Raw genomic sequence first — 15,918 nt, 5'->3', positions numbered from 1 at the left:
TGTGTATATATATATATATATATATATATATATATATATATATATATATATATATATATATATATATATATATATATATATATATATTCCTATGAGTCCACGGGGAAAATGAAACACGAAAAGTTCCCAAGTGCACTTTCGTGTAATAATCACATCAGGGGAGACACAAGAGAGAAATATAACAGTCAGTTGATATACATCGAAGAGACGAAGCTAGGACGCCATTTGGTAAACATGTGATTGTCCAAAACATCATAGGAATATCTTGATCACGCGCAAAATTGTGATCCTTTCCATCCATATATATATATATATATATATATATATATATATATATATATATATATATATATATATATATATATATATATATATGGTTTCACACAAATGCTTGGGACGAGAGACTATAGCCAATATGGAGTGCTGGTGTGTGTGTGTGTGTGTGTGTTGCAAACGGTTGGAGTCATGGTCCCTGTCTTGCCTCCTACAGGAGCAGAAGAGGAAGCTCTTCCACACGCCCCTGTACGACTCGGAGGTGGCGCTGAAGAAGCTGTACATCCAGACGGTGCGACGCCTCCCGTCCTTCACCTGTAACCTCCACCACGTCAAGGAACTCCTGAGGGGCAAGACCAAGAAAAAGGTGAGCTGGGTTTTGTTTTCGTGTAGGATTTATTTTTTGGTAACAACTAAATTCTATCCATTTTTTTGTTTACCTTTATTTTAGGTGTTTTTAGGCACTTTTAAGGAGGTCTTAATGGGGCCTTTAGGTTATTCCTTCTTCACACTTAACAATTGTTCATGGTTGAGAGTATCACTTGTTAATGGTTTTCGGGGTTACTTTGTGGTGAGTGGGGTCTGGGGTGGGGGGGGTGGGGGGGGAGGAATTAGGTCACTGGTAGTTTGTGTCTGAAGACTGTGGTTGACCTTTGTGGATATTATTATCATCATCATTGTTTACGTCTGTGGTCATCATTGTCTTCGACACTTGTGGACACTGGGTCATTATTATTATTTGTGGTCAATATGAGCACATCCTTATCACGGTATCAGTGGGTCTTTATCATTTTAATATTTCCGTTTTTTTTTTTTTTTTGAGTCAATTCTCATCTCATTGATTCATTATACCCCATTACTTGCCATGGTTTTCACTGGGGCGGACCTACCTCTGGCCGTGCCATGTCGGCTCCTGAGTGACCAGAAACTCACTCAACTGGACATTGACTGATGCCCTTCTCTCTCTCTCTCTCTCTCTCTCTCTCTCTCTCTCTCTCTCTCTCTCTCTCTCTCTCTCTCTCTCTCTCTCTCTCTCTCACCACCAGGCGTCACGGCTGCTGGGGATCGGTGCCAACAACATTGTGCTGCTGGACACCAAGACGAAGATCCTGGCCAAGGCACAGAACACCCACGACCTCCTTCAGGTGAGTCTTCCCTCACCACGAATTAAAGTCGACCTCCTCCAGGTAAGTCTTCCCTCCACCACGAACTGAAGTCGGCCTCCTCCAGGTAGGTCCTCACCCGCCACGAACTGAAATCGACCTCCTCCAGGTGAGGTCTTCCTCATGAATTAAAAACTGGCCTCTCGTCAGGTAGCTTCTTCTCCCCCACCACGAGCTACGCCCTCCTGGTAGCCTGCTAAGGAGTTCATTCCAAGGACTTGAACCCTGGTAAACCCAGTGTGTATAATGTGCTCTGTGATATAGCATGTCTTGACTCAAATCAGTCAGTTTTCTTCTTTTTTTTTTAGGACGATTTTCACTCACTGTTGGTGTCAGCTGCGACTGTTTACCCACACCTCCGTCACTGTTTGCCCACACGTCCGGTACTATTTGCCCACACGTCCGGTACTGTTTGCCTACGCCCTCGTTGCTTAAGTTGTGTCCGTATTTCCCTAGCATCCCTATTCGTCCCTCTTTATAATCATTTGCTATAATCATTACAATCACTCAATATCTGGCGACGCTTCGCTGCTCCCGCGCCACTCAGTACAGATAACTTTTAAGTCACTCGTCATACACAACCATAGATTGTTTTCCTGTGGATTTAGGCCTGAGTACTGTACTTGCATGGGCGACAGGTGTATCAGGGGCGCTATGCCTCATGCTGGCCTCCCTTTGGTGTGTCATTAGGGGAGGTTGCCGAGTGTCCCCTGGTGTTATGAAGGACCCAGTGGGTGTCTGCAGTACACTGCTTCCTTCCCCTGTTTTGTATCAGTAGGGGGTTGTAGGTGTACACCCCTGGTGTTATCAAGGAACTAGCAAAGTGTATTGACAGTGTATTGACGACCCCCTCACACCACTAGGGTGGGTGTGGTGTGAAGTGTACCCCCTCCCTGGTGTTAATCAGGACTCACTCAGTGGTCTGATGGCAAGAGTATCGAGTCCCGGTGTATTGATCTCCCCCCCCACCACCCCCCCACACCCCCTTGAGCTGATGTCAGTGTCGGCCCATTACCTGTGCTGATACCGCCACCCCACCCCCCCTTCCCCCTCCCTCCGCTACCCCCCCACCCCACGTGGGTACGTCCCCCAGCTCACCACACCCACCAATACAGGTGTGGAACCCGCATACACACATGCATGGTCGCATCCCTTACCCCCCAGCGCACACACACACACACACACACACACACACACACACACACACACACACACACACACACACACACACACACATCTATAGCTGCTCATGTTTGCCCCAAACAGATGTAGAGTACTGTAGAAGGAATACATAATGAAAGAAGGCCTCGGTCTGACCTGGAATGGAAACATCGTACTTTGATGTTAACATGTGTGTGTGTGGAGGGGGGGGGGGACCTGGGGTGGGGGGTGTGAGGGAGGGGAGAGGGGTCGAGGTACTGCCCACTCCCCCGTCCCCTCAGGACACTTCGTCATGGGAACTGGTCTAGGAAGAGGATGATCACTTAAATAACATGCACCTGTGTGTAACTGGGTTAAAGATTTTTTTTTCAACGGATTATATAAAGTGCATTTCGAGAAGTAGATATGAATGTACATGATGATCAAGTTTTTGGTCACCACACTTAATGAGAAGTCGATTCTGATAGAGAGGGTCCAGACGAAGACAACCATGATGGTATCAGAAATTATATACACACATTAGCGGCTTTAAACCACCTTATCCAAGATGAGAAAATAAGGGGTGACTGCACTACTGTAGTTCCCTAAATCGTTTTTGACATTGTCAACAACGAACTGCTTCTGAAACTTCGACGAATAGTGGAAGAGAGAAAAAACCTTCGCGACGGAACTGTGAATACTGCTGACAGCGTACAAGAGTTTCAGAACTCCCTTCCCCCGCCCAGTACAGACAAAAAAAAAAAAAGGTAAATTGAAACGTTATTTATACACTGCTCTCGGAACCCGGTTTGTTTCACGGGTCTGAGGGTCCAGCCTCTCAGCAACTCATGTTTATGGTCATTAGACCACTATTGCGCGTACTTACGCTGCTGTGTTACACTGCTCGCCTGTCCCATTTCATGTGAAGCGTGGCTGCCCTTGGTCTGCTCGCCTGCGTCGCCTGCAGGCAGTCCACTCCCGCGCCGCACCTTCGTGTAATCACCACATCCACTGTAATGGTGAGGGTGATCAGTGGACGCGCCAGGTCAGGGGGGGTGGTGAAGCGGGTGTCCTTCCCTTCCCCTCCTCCAGGAGACGGTCGCCGCCGCCCCGGGCGGCACGCTGGCGTCGTCCCCGTTGCCCTTCCCTCCTCCTCCCGCCTGGCCACTTCATTTCGTCCTCGCCTGGTTGGCCGCGTTGCAGTGGGTTCGCTGGTGGTGGTGTTACGGGCCGTGATTGAATGCCATGTTACGCAAGTGTACGGGTCTGACAGATTGCCTGCATGTCATTGCTCCAGTCAGTCTGGTCTTCTCGCCTTCTTCGAGCAAGAAGTAACTCTAACAGAAAACACACACAAGCATCCACCTGTTTAGAGAGAGAAAAAAAGAGAAAGGCCCTCCACTCTTCATTGCTGCCGTTGAACCTTCTGCTGGTGTTCACGTCAGTGATGTTCGATATCATCTCAAAATTCTCCCTCATTGTAGTTAGCGAAAGAGGTTTATTTCATCTTCCAACCAACTAGAAATGCCTGGCCCTTCTCCTGGAACATTGTAGTTAGCGAAAGAGGTTTATTTCATCTTCCAACCAACTAGAAATGCCTGGCCCTTCTCCTGGAACATTGTAGTTAGCGAAAGAGGTTTATTTCATCTTCCAACCAACTAGAAATGCCTGGCCCTTCTGGAACATTGTAGTTAGCGAAAGAGGTTTATTTCATCTTCCAACCAACTAGAAATGCCTGGCCCTTCTCCTGGAACACTGCTCCTTCCTATCAGCCCTTTATCTAATGTAAGGATCATTCAGTGGGAGCTCGTGGAACTGGGCTTCACACTTGTTCAAGTCTCATTTCCAATACATTTACAGGTTACGATCACACTTATGCAACAATTTTTAAAGCCCGTAGCTCACGTCCTTTCGGTCCAAGTCCGAAGACAGTTCTGTAGATTTGACTATTAATGGTTTAGAATAGACATGCGAATGACAGACGTTATAAATTCACCTTGAAAATGCAGTATTTATATGAGAATTGCAACTAGTTCTTGAAAAAAAAACATGGTGAGAACAGCAACAGTGACCATTGAACATGAGTAGACAAAATATGTTGATGGGATCGAAGTTACACCTGTGTATATTGCACAGGTTTAAACACATTAAAAAGTTTACAGCAAGTGTTAAGTACGGAATCTCGCACCAGTACAGAGGTAAGTAATGGTTACAATCACAGGTGTGTGTGTGATTGAACCCCATACTTAGAGGTGCATTCTGATAGACCAGCAAGAGACGTCAGTACGAGACCCCTTAGGTATGTTGGATGGATTTCACGGTAAGAGGTAGGTAGTGATTACGTCACAGTTGCTTTAGAATGAACTGCGGGTTAAGAGTAAGTATACTGGACCCCTCACAGGCATTCAATTGAAGCCACAGGTAAGAATTTAGTACCGAACCCCCTTTGTCGACCACTCCATGCCAACTTGCTCAGCATTAAAGGAATGGCTTGGTGGAGATACGTTTTACTCCAACGGACCATGCTAGAATAGTTGTGTCCCACAAGATTCATAAAAAGCAATGCCCTTATGTGATCATTCCTTTTCCCCACAATATCTTTTTTACCACTATAATGATGGAACTACATTGCAGTGGCGTACAGGAGGGGGGCGCTCCCACGATCGCCTGGTGCTGGAATTTCGAGGGACTAAATGGACGTTCAGTGTTGGGTCAAGCACCAGTCTAACAGACCTTGGTCGTGCTCTTTGGTCCATACTTCAAAGTGAGGACCCCCTGCCCTTCACCACACCCCACCAGGGGCAGGTGACCTCACACAGGGGGGGTGAGTCTTGTCTTTTTTTTTGTATATATGTTTTCGCCTTGCATGAAAAACTTGAGACAAAAATGTGTGATAGGTTCCATGTCCAGCCTAAACCTCATAGTATAACCAGTGATATGTGAGTGACTCCACGCCTTCACAGTTGAGCTGGTCCGTCACGGGACTGATATGGGAATGCTATACTCAAATGAGCTGGAGGGACTGCAGAAAATGCTCCACTTCCCAGAGGAGGTAGCGCTAAAGTTGACGGAGGTGGAGTATGACCTGTACTACCAAGTGCCACCAATCGCCTACATCCGCCATGTAACCAGCGATCTTAGGCCTGGCAATCAACTGTTCTCCAATGCTAATGCTATGGCAGTCGCTCGTTTAACAAAAAGATTTAAAGAAGTAAGCTATGTGTAACCGTTTCTGAATTTCCCCCCTCCCCCCTCTTTTTTTTTTTTTTTTTATCCTTGCTGCCCATTTCTGGCATTAGCAAGGTCATATCCCCCAGGAATAGATGAACAGCCTTACTTGCATCCACCCTGTCTGCCTTACACGTAAGATTCACTTTATCTATATTGGAAAGTGAAAACTTTGCTCAGAATTAAGAATAAGAGGCCCTCTACACGCTTGTATGGAATGAAGAATTCTCTGGTAAACTAAAGAGGGAATAATGGTTGTTTGTACATAAATAAGGTTAAAGGTGTGCTTATCCCTAGTGATTTTTTTTTTCAGATTGATCAAAGATGATTATACTAGAATTTTTCTTTAAAGCAAAATGCATTACTTTAGAATTTTGTTAACTTTTGTCTCATAATAACGAAAATGATCTCAGTTCGCGTATGGACTGGCATTTAGTATTCTCATTAGTAACTGATGATTAGTGGCAAGTGCATGTGTTTTGTCATTTTGTATCATTCCTGTTCGGTTTTTACGGTACTGTTTGGTTTGGTTTTTACGGTACTGTTTGGTTTTCCAGTAAGTTCCTCCCAGTGTGAGTGATTCATAAACTAACCCAACCTAGCATACCATACCTTGACTTCAATGTTTCTGGCTTTCCCCTCATAAAACACATCATAGACTTTAAAGTATAAAATGTTAGTGGCATGACTTGTTGAGCTCGCATGGCTAAGTGTTGTCTTAATACTTTTAGGTGTCGTCTTGGATCACACACGTCATCGTATCTCAGCCTACCCACGAGGACAGAAAAGCTGTTCTCTCCTGCATACTTCGTGTTGCTTTGTCGTGCTGGAACATGGCCAACTTCAACGGCGCCATGGAGATCATTACTGGCCTCAAGTGAGTTCATAGCAAGTTTTTCAGTTGACAAGGAATATGCAGTGGAGGCTAGACAAGAGCACCAATGCGTAGGTTCCTGCTACAACTGACCTCTCCCTTTTCATATACTGTATATATATATATATATATATATATATATATATATATATATATATATATATATATATATATATATGAAGGTTTTTTATGTTCGTTATTGTATCATGTTATATATATATATATATATATATATATATATATATATATATATATATATATATATATATATATATATATAGGGGATATATATATATATAGGGGATAGGGGAGAAAGAATACTTCCCACGTATTCCCTGCGTGTCGTAGAAGGCGACTAAAAGGGAAGGGAGCGGGGGGCTGGAAATCCTCCCCTCTCGTTTTTTTTTTTTTTTTTTTTAATTTTACAAAAGAAGGAACAGAGAAGAGGTCCAGGTGAGGATATTCCCTCAAAGGCCCAGTCCTCTGTTCTTAACGCTACCTCGCTATCGCGGGAAATAGCGAATAGTATGAAAAAAAAAAGAAAAAAAAAAAAAAAAAAAATATATATATATATATATATATATATATATATATATATATATATATATATATATATGAAGGTTTTTTTTATGTTCGTTATTGTATCATGTTATCTGTTATTATTGTTACAAGTCAAGTATGGTGAGGTCTTCTTTTACTTATTGCTTATGTTTGAGTAACATGGTTGTAGAAAAACGCCTAAATAGGTTTTTGGTTCTGCCATAGAGATGTGATCCCATCTTGTGGATATGTTAACCCTTTCTCACATTCTGGACAAAGAAAGTCTTCAAGCTTTTTGTTATCCTTTATATAATGAAATAACTTCGTGTATAAGTAAAGTATATGCACAAAATACCGTATATACTCATGTATAGTTCGAGTTTTTACGGCGTACTTTTTAGGCAAAAAAATTGGGGTCGACCTATACATGAGTAATTTTCGTTAGGTTGAAATCCGTGCATGATGGGAAGGGCTAGGAGCAACTTCTAGTTTTAGACATGAAGAATATTTACCTGTTACTGCCAGTTAGCAATGGAAACTTAAGCTATGTACTTGTTAGTTATGAAAAGCTGTGCAGTGCTTTCAGCAGATGAAGCTCACCAACTTACAGTAGGCTAACTTACCTTACAACATGCTTTTAGTTGTCGAAGTTCTTTGCTCAGGCTAACTGATCATATATACGGTACCATAGTACTCTTAGATCTACGAAAAAAATACTGGTAATAAAAATCCTTTTCTGCATACTCAATCTCTTGGAGCTTGAACTCTGCTGTGAACTTGGTTCTTCTTGAATCCGTGCTGAAGAGAACATTGTATTATATGCAGACTTGTCATATTATTAAGAAGCAAGACAATAAAAGTATAAAGTTTCAGCGTATTGTAGTATTAAAGGCTGCTTTGAAAGGGCCAATGCAAAGGCAAAGCCTCCGCGACCAGGGCTCTTTTGTTTTGAAAATCTTGATGGTACGGGGAAATGTGATATTTTTCCTGAAATAATGTACGTATTACGGTGGAAAATGGGATAAAATCATACAAATAATCGACTGGCTGTCGTTGTTCAAAAAATGTTACGGTAATCAATCTCCGAATTATTTTCAGTTAAAAAGAAAGGACTTGTATTACAACAATATTGTATCTTAACTGATGTAAATACTTGAATTGGAAATATACAGTAGTTTTGCTGAAACCATCCGCGTTTCAAAGGAAAGTGCTGTAATAATACATGATGAACAATTTGCATTCGGTGCTCTGTTTCAGAGTGTTTTTAGTGAAGATTTTCTTAAATGAGTTTTATATGCCATGATATAAAGTGTTTTATTACCCTGATTTGTTGATGCATTACCTTCGAAAACTTGGGTCAATTTATCCAGGAGGTATACCATAAATGAATGATTTCTTGGTCGAAAATCATTAGAATTACAGATGAGTATATATGGTAATTAGGTAACATGATTTATATGGTATGGTGCTAAAGTTAACAGTCAGAGCCCCTGGGAAGAGGTAGCAGAAGGAGTAAGGAAGGGCTGAGCCTCTGATGTAATTTTATTAATGACTCATCACTTTAAAAGAAGTACATGGAAACGTAAAGGATATGTAAAGACAAGTTAGCTTACTTATATAGCCATGAGATAGCCTAAAAGATAGTGCATAATATTGTAGGTTGTGGCTGTGGAAGAATGAGGATAGGGGAATGAGCTGCATTACCCACACTCACTAAATGACACTTTTCACTAAAGTTGCTGTTTGCACTGTTTACATGTATCTTTATGTATATTTACACTTACATATATTCATCTATAACTAGTTAAACCAGATTCATTCTCAGAGAGTAGTAGTCTCTGTAATAAGCACCTGTAGTGACCAAGAGAACCCTAGCAGAACTGCTGTACATGTCTGAATTTAATGGCTCGCAGCATTTAATAGCTAAAGATTGAAGTCAGTTAGCTCAGTGGTATAGTAAGGCTTTGGGGTCTGAGCCCAAAATATTCTTGCCCTTCCTCCTTGGCAGATTTTTAAGATATATATTTTTTGCAGGTCAGAGAAACTGAAGCCATTCTGGTTAAGCTTAGAAAATGAGCACCTTCCAGTTCTGGACTTCTTGACTGGGGTACTTCTTGGAGAAAGTCGTGCTGAGTATGAAGCTGCCTTGGACAGAGCACTAATGTTACCAGAATGCCGTGTTGTCCCATTTTTCGGTTCCTTCCTTCGTGATCTCACCAAGATTCTGCAGTCAACTCCATCACTGGTTGTGTTAGCAGAAGACAGCCAGGAGGTTGAGGTGAGATCACTGAATTGATAAGTATATTTCCATCTTAGTTCTAATGGAGCTTGTTCTTTTGACTCTTGTGTCTAGTAGGAGAAAACCATTAGATTTTAAGCTTCATTTCTTGGATGGATAGAAACGTAGTGTAATTTGAATTTCATGTTATGGTATGGTTCAGTGAAAAAACATTGGAAGAATGTGATAGTGTGAGGAGAACACATGGGAGTGACAGTGAGGGCAGCAGATGAGGAAGTCGTAACAGGCAAACAAGAAGGGGGAAAGAGATGAGTTGTTTGAAACAATGTTTAATGTGGCAGATGTGGTGTGTTGGGAGAAGTTGATATGTGGAGGGAAAGAATTATGGTGAATGTTTCATGAAAAGTGAGGTGGTGGTGAAAGCTTTCCCTAAGATGAAGCATGGCAGGAATGAATGAGATTGGTGTTATTCCATAAGAAATAGGGATAAAGTTGATTTGCTATGCAGAGCTTTCGTATGACCCAGTGTTAGGTGCCTTAGGACTGGCAGATTGTAAGTGTAGTGCCCTCATGCAAAGGCAAGGAGAATGAGTGAATGCTCAGATTACAGACATCTAAGTATGTTGAGTGTACCTGGTGATGTGCTTGGAAGAGTGGTGAATGAGAGGAGCAATATGTCATCAGAAGTGGTAGAGGATGTTTGACCTAGGTTTTTTTTCTCTAAGAAAGAATTTGTGCGAGAAATACCTGGAGAAAGGGATTTTTATTTATATAGGGTTGACAAAGAGGCCTTTAAAAAGTTAACAAATACATGATGTGAGAGGGAAGTTACAAAATGATCTGAAGATATTTTGTTAGGAGAGTAAAGTTTATGGGTTTCAGTAGGGTAAGAGGAGAGAGAAGGTAGGTCTGCAGCAAGGGTCATTGATGTCACCATGGTTTTTTGAAGTAATATGAAGGTTTCGAATAGAGGGTTAGGTTTACAGTATGCTTGGGGTGAGATTAGGCTAGGAGACATTTCAGTTGCTGTTTGCAGGATCACTTATATGGCTCTTGTGGCAGATTCAGGAGAGAAACTCCAGAAGTTCTGGTTGGAGTTTGGAAAAGAGTGTAAGAGGAGGATTGAGAGTATATGTCAATAAAAAAAAGTGATGAACTGTAGTAGGGGATGAGATTGGATGGTTTGAGTGAGTCTGAATGGAAAAAAACTTGGAGTGGATTGCTGAAGATACTTGGGAGTGAACATTGCTTCAGACATAACCTTGGGAATTGAAGTGTCATAGGGTGGGAGAAGAGGCTAAAGTTCTGGGTGCTTTAAGGAATATGTGGAAGAAGGGTTCAGTGGGAAAAGGTGGTATGTTTGAAGGTACAGTGGTCCCAGTAGTGTTGTATGGATGTGTGTCTTGGGCCCCAACTTTTAAAGAACTGAAGCAAGTGGACCTGTGAGACAGGTTGATTGCATTAGAAATGATAGTGTAAGATCAAGATGATGTAGTAAGTGCTGTCTGATTGGGATAGTGGATGAAGGTGTGTGGAAATTGTGTAGACATATGTAGAGGATGGGTGAATAGAGATGGAGTAAGAGGATACATATGTCAGAAGTGGAAGGAGCACGGACGATGGGAATTAAGATCGAGAAGGAGATGGAAGGATAGAGGGAAAGAGGGTTTGAGTTATTGGGACCTGAACATCCAGGAGGATGTTAGCCATACATGGGATAGAACAAATTAGAATGATGTAGTGTACATGGGATGACAAGGTGTCTGTGAAAAACCAAGGGATAATGAAGCAGTCAGGGAAACTACAAATCTTGCAAAGATTGTAGGGGCTTGGCTGTGGATACCAGCTCTGGTTGTGGTGCATTATATCTAATAACTAAAGATTGGATGAAAGCTGTTGCTTCATCATTTCTTGTCGCTACCTCACTGAGGTGGGAAATGGCAAACTGCAATGAAAAACAAAATAAGCTTATGAACATGAGGTAAGTTTCATCATCTTACTTTGATATTAACCTGATTATTAACAATCAGCTTAATCCATTTTCATAATTTTATTGTATGAATTGGGTACCTGTTCAATAAACCCTTGGGTGGTAATTTAAAGAGATTTTACTGCTTTGGTTATCAAGTTTGTTTTGATATATTCAACATGAGATATATAAATATATTTTTTTATTTGAGATTAACTGTTTGTGCATATGTGGAGGGAGATTTACACTTACAGGGACCCATCTCTTAACCTTTCTTTTCTGTTCTGTGGTCTTTGCATTTTTATTCTCCTCATTCACAACTTAATCCAACTTTCTATACTCTATCTCTTTATTATAAAAGTATTTCTTTGCATCTTTCCAAACTCTTTTCATTCCTTCTTACTTTGTGTCTAGTTCATGAAATCTTCCTGTCCCAACTTTTCTTTTTTTAGTATCATCATTAGCACAAAATCTTGTAATAGTGTTTCCCATGTCCTCTTTTCGGTACGAGCTGGGCAGCATCTACCATTCACTTCCTTTAGCCGAGCTAATTTTTGTTGCTCTCACTTGGACTCTCTCCAGCAAGTCTGGAAGCCTCTTTCAGTCTGGTTATCATACTTTTTCTTCACTTGCATTTGAGATGTAATATGTCCTGTAAATATTTCTTGAAACATCCTTCATCTTTGTACATAAATTCAATTTTAACAAAAATAATCTTAAAAAGTTTATTCCCTTGACAATTCTCTTAATATTGTCCAGTGATGGACGAGGTACTATATCAACTCAGTTCCTCTGACAAGAGGCTTCCTGCAGTTGTCTCTTTGCAAGATTTGTAGTCATACCTTGATCAATGAATCCCATTTCCATGACTTTGCATTTGGTAAGGTTGAATTTTTTCCTGCACATATCGGAGCAATATTGGAGCCAACATGTCTTGATCAGAAATATGCCCCATTCCTGGCCATCTCAAATGAAGGAAATTATAGTGAGGAAAAAAGGGAATGTAGAAACTTACTAGAGCTCCTCTGTTTTATGGACCTTACATGGGAGGGATGAAGGGGTTACAGGGCATGTTGACATGCCATCAAGGTTGGATCTAATTTTTGACATGTAGAAGCTTTGAGAATGAAAACATAGTTAAAGGAGCTCTGTTGGGAAACTATATCACCTATAAGTTGAGTAAAAAAAAAAAGAAACAGTAAGGGCTTGAGGATAAGGAGCAGAGTATGTCAAGAAAAAGTGTTAAAAAAGACACAACAAAGGATATAACACCTGCTTTAAGAAGACAGATTTAGGGGCTGAATTTCAGAATTGAGTACAGAAGAATTTTGCAAAATTAGCTGGAAAGTAATAGAGTGGTGGGTATCAACAAAGAAAGGGAGGAAGAGGGAGACAGAAAAAGTAATGAATAGTTAAATTGATCTCGTAGAAAGGCAAAGAAATGGAAAAATGCAATTTTAGAGAGATACAGGAGACAAAGAACCAGGCATTTTTTAGAATGCACAAAAGGACCAGAAATGACTGCATTAAGATGTGATAGAGAAACAAATGAAGTGCTTTAGTGTATCTCTTACATCAGATGCATCTTTTGCTCAAGGTTTTCAGTTATTTTCAACATCCCATTCACCTCTAAAGAGCCTCCGAGCTTGTATTTTTCCCTAAGAGCTTGTCAGTGCTCTTCCTTCACACTTATGCATCTTGCTTTTGTTCAGTTGCTGGCATCTCGCCATATGCAGCACCAGATTTAACACTTCATATCAGTGTTCCTCCTAATGCCACTCCATGGAAGACTAGTACCCAAGAAGTCTTCCTCTGTATGCCAGTCTATGGAAAACTAGTAGAACTACCTTTTGTTCTTTTTTGTACTCCCATATGATATCCCCTCTCAGTTTATAATGGAATCTTTGGAAGCCATTCCCTCACATTGGTCATCATTGCTTTGTGTTTCAGAATCATGATTTCAGCAACTGATTATTTCCTCTGTATATGATTTTTCTCTTTATTTCCACTTACCCATTTTCAAGATTAATCTTGCCTTCCACCATATATAAACTTATCTGTCTGTCCACTTATATGTCTCTGTAGCTGTCTGCATATCAATCTATTTATCTTTCTGTCTGTCTATATATCTATCCAAGTATGTCGTTATTACCTCCATTTCTAGATAATCGAGATGGATCAGTCACATACAGCCTTTGAAATCACAAATGCACATTTACAACCCATATCCAGTATGTTAAAATGAAACTTGGACTTGCATACTTATAAGAGTGCTGCTTCCTTTTTCACTTTGTTGACTTATTAGGTGGGACTAACATCTCCATTCACATCACCTCTGTGCACAAAATGCTTCTGTTGCATCCGGTCCACGAACATTCTTCTGTCATCTTCATGTACCCCAAGCAGACATGATCAATTCTTTCTATATCTGTCCATCTCTTCTGCAGTTTGCCACTCCTCCATGTATCTTGGATGATACCTGTCATCTGCAGTACCTTCTGCATTGCTATCTCATCCTGAGACTTTCGTCCATGTGCTTCTCTAAAGATTTCTTCATATCACATATCCTTTTCCTGCCTTCATTCTTGACTCTTTCTTCCCTCCTAATTTCAAATCTACTACACAAGTTACCCATCTCTATTGCTCTTATTTTTTACCTCCTCTGATGTATATAAATTGGGTTTCACATCCATACATCAGAGTTGGGACAAGTCCTCCTTCATGCAAGTCCTCCCCCAACAACAACAACATGGAATGGGCAAAGCATGCCACAGTCATGGCCATCTCGGATGAAAGGTAAGATAATGAGTGTAGGAAAAAATACAGCAGGGATTAATTTTGGGCTCCTCAGATGTTTTGTACAAAGACCCAACTTTTAAATATGGAAGGGTTATAGGAAGAGGGAAAGACAAAAGACAGAACAGAATTCTACCACATTACTTATTGAGAACAGGATGAAGTATAATGGTCATATCTCATGTAGCTGGTAACCACACAGAAACAAAGAGAAGCAGCAGCCAGATGTATGCCGCGGGTCCAAGCTTAAGGGTTTGGAAAGCGCTGATTGCTCATGAGACTAGTGACAGAAATGATACTGGTAGAACAAAAAGAGGGAAATAACATCATGCTGGACGGAAGGAAATAACTGAAAAAATATGATAGCAGGAGATATGTTATTGCAAATAAGATGGTTTTTGATTCCCAAGTATGTGAGCAATTCTTCGTACTGGGGCAAAAGAACCCCCATAGCATCTTAAAAGAAAATGAATTGCAGAACCTATGCAACCTCTCATCTGTTGGGAAGCTGATTTTGTGATATTCATCATGTGGGGTTTCCAGGATAGAATGGGGGTATTTTTATGCCCATGTTAATGTTATTGTGGGGGTTGAATTGTAATTTTTGTGCTTAATGCACACTTTATGCTTACATTTTTTCCATTCATCAGGGCTTTAAGTGTGCCTCCAATTTTTCTCCCCAGCATGACTACTTTGAGCTTCAGTTTTCCCACCACCATACTTACTGAACATTACTCCTAGATATCTAAATAATCCACAGAGTCCATTTCTTCACCTTAGAGACTAATACTACCCTGTTATCTTCCAACCCTTTTGAAAAATTGGGCTTTACTTTCTTGAGCATTTACTTTCAGCATTTTGATCAGTTCAGTATCAGATTTAGCTAGCACAGCATCATCTTCATATAGCAATTGTTTCTCCATGAATACATTTTACACCCATGTCACCCACCTTGCTCTCGTATATGAAAGGCCCACCTATAGAAATATCTAATAAGCAAAATGATGTAACACAGTTTAGTCATTAGACACCTGACCACTTTCCAAGTTTCCCCTGTATGCTTTTCATATCCATCCAGTAGCAGATTCATATCCCTTCTTCTTCATCTAGCTAACCACTCCAAAATTATCCCCAGCTTTACCATTTTTCAAGAATTTTATTGCTTCCTACGCTCCCTTTTGTAATGTCATTGTCCAAAATACCTTATAACAATTCCTTTCCTTATATCTGATTTTGTCTTCTTATCAGTTTTATTCCCTTTGTGGAATTTTTTTCTCAGTACGTAATTGGGTATTGCAAAGTGCCATCAGGAACAGATAGATAAGGGTTTCATTTACACACATCTAGAGCCCATTATAGCTGTGATATAAATGTACTGGGCCATTCTTTCGTCTGTTTCCTTGCGCTACCTCGCTAACGCGGGAGACAGCGACAAAGCAAAATGAATAAATAAAATAAAAAAAAAAAAATGTACTGAAAGTAGGGTACACCATCTGCAGCAAAGCCCCACTGACTACATGGTTTACCTTGACCACTTCATATGTCGGTTCAGCTTATCCACAGCATATTGCCTTCTGCATACACAGCAATCAAATTTATCATATCCTTTGCACATGTCCTGCCTCACATTTTTAGAATTTGTGGGAAAAAAGTTCATTCAATTAGGGTAACAATTCTCATGGATCAGTGAGTAAGC

General features: G+C 40.8%; 1 protein-coding gene across 4 annotated transcripts in view; it reads left to right on the top strand.

Annotated features, from left to right (window-relative positions):
- The window catches only part of LOC139748281 (1-phosphatidylinositol 4,5-bisphosphate phosphodiesterase epsilon-1-like), a 189,007-nt gene that overhangs the window by 129,673 nt on the left and 43,416 nt on the right, over positions 1-15,918 (top strand). For all 4 annotated transcript variants that reach the window (XM_071661254.1, XM_071661252.1, XM_071661253.1 and 1 more), the window contains 6 exons: positions 491-640; positions 1,320-1,418; positions 5,211-5,400; positions 5,540-5,787; positions 6,536-6,681; positions 9,253-9,496. In XM_071661254.1, coding sequence (XP_071517355.1) covers positions 491-640; positions 1,320-1,418; positions 5,211-5,400; positions 5,540-5,787; positions 6,536-6,681; positions 9,253-9,496 — 1,077 coding nt within the window. The remainder of the gene's footprint in view (positions 1-490; positions 641-1,319; positions 1,419-5,210; positions 5,401-5,539; positions 5,788-6,535; positions 6,682-9,252; positions 9,497-15,918) is intronic.

The sequence above is a fragment of the Panulirus ornatus genome, chromosome 73 (assembly GCF_036320965.1).
Source record: "Panulirus ornatus isolate Po-2019 chromosome 73, ASM3632096v1, whole genome shotgun sequence".
NCBI classification, from domain to species: Eukaryota; Metazoa; Arthropoda; class Malacostraca; order Decapoda; family Palinuridae; genus Panulirus; species Panulirus ornatus.
This window is presented reverse-complemented; position numbering and strand designations above follow the sequence as displayed.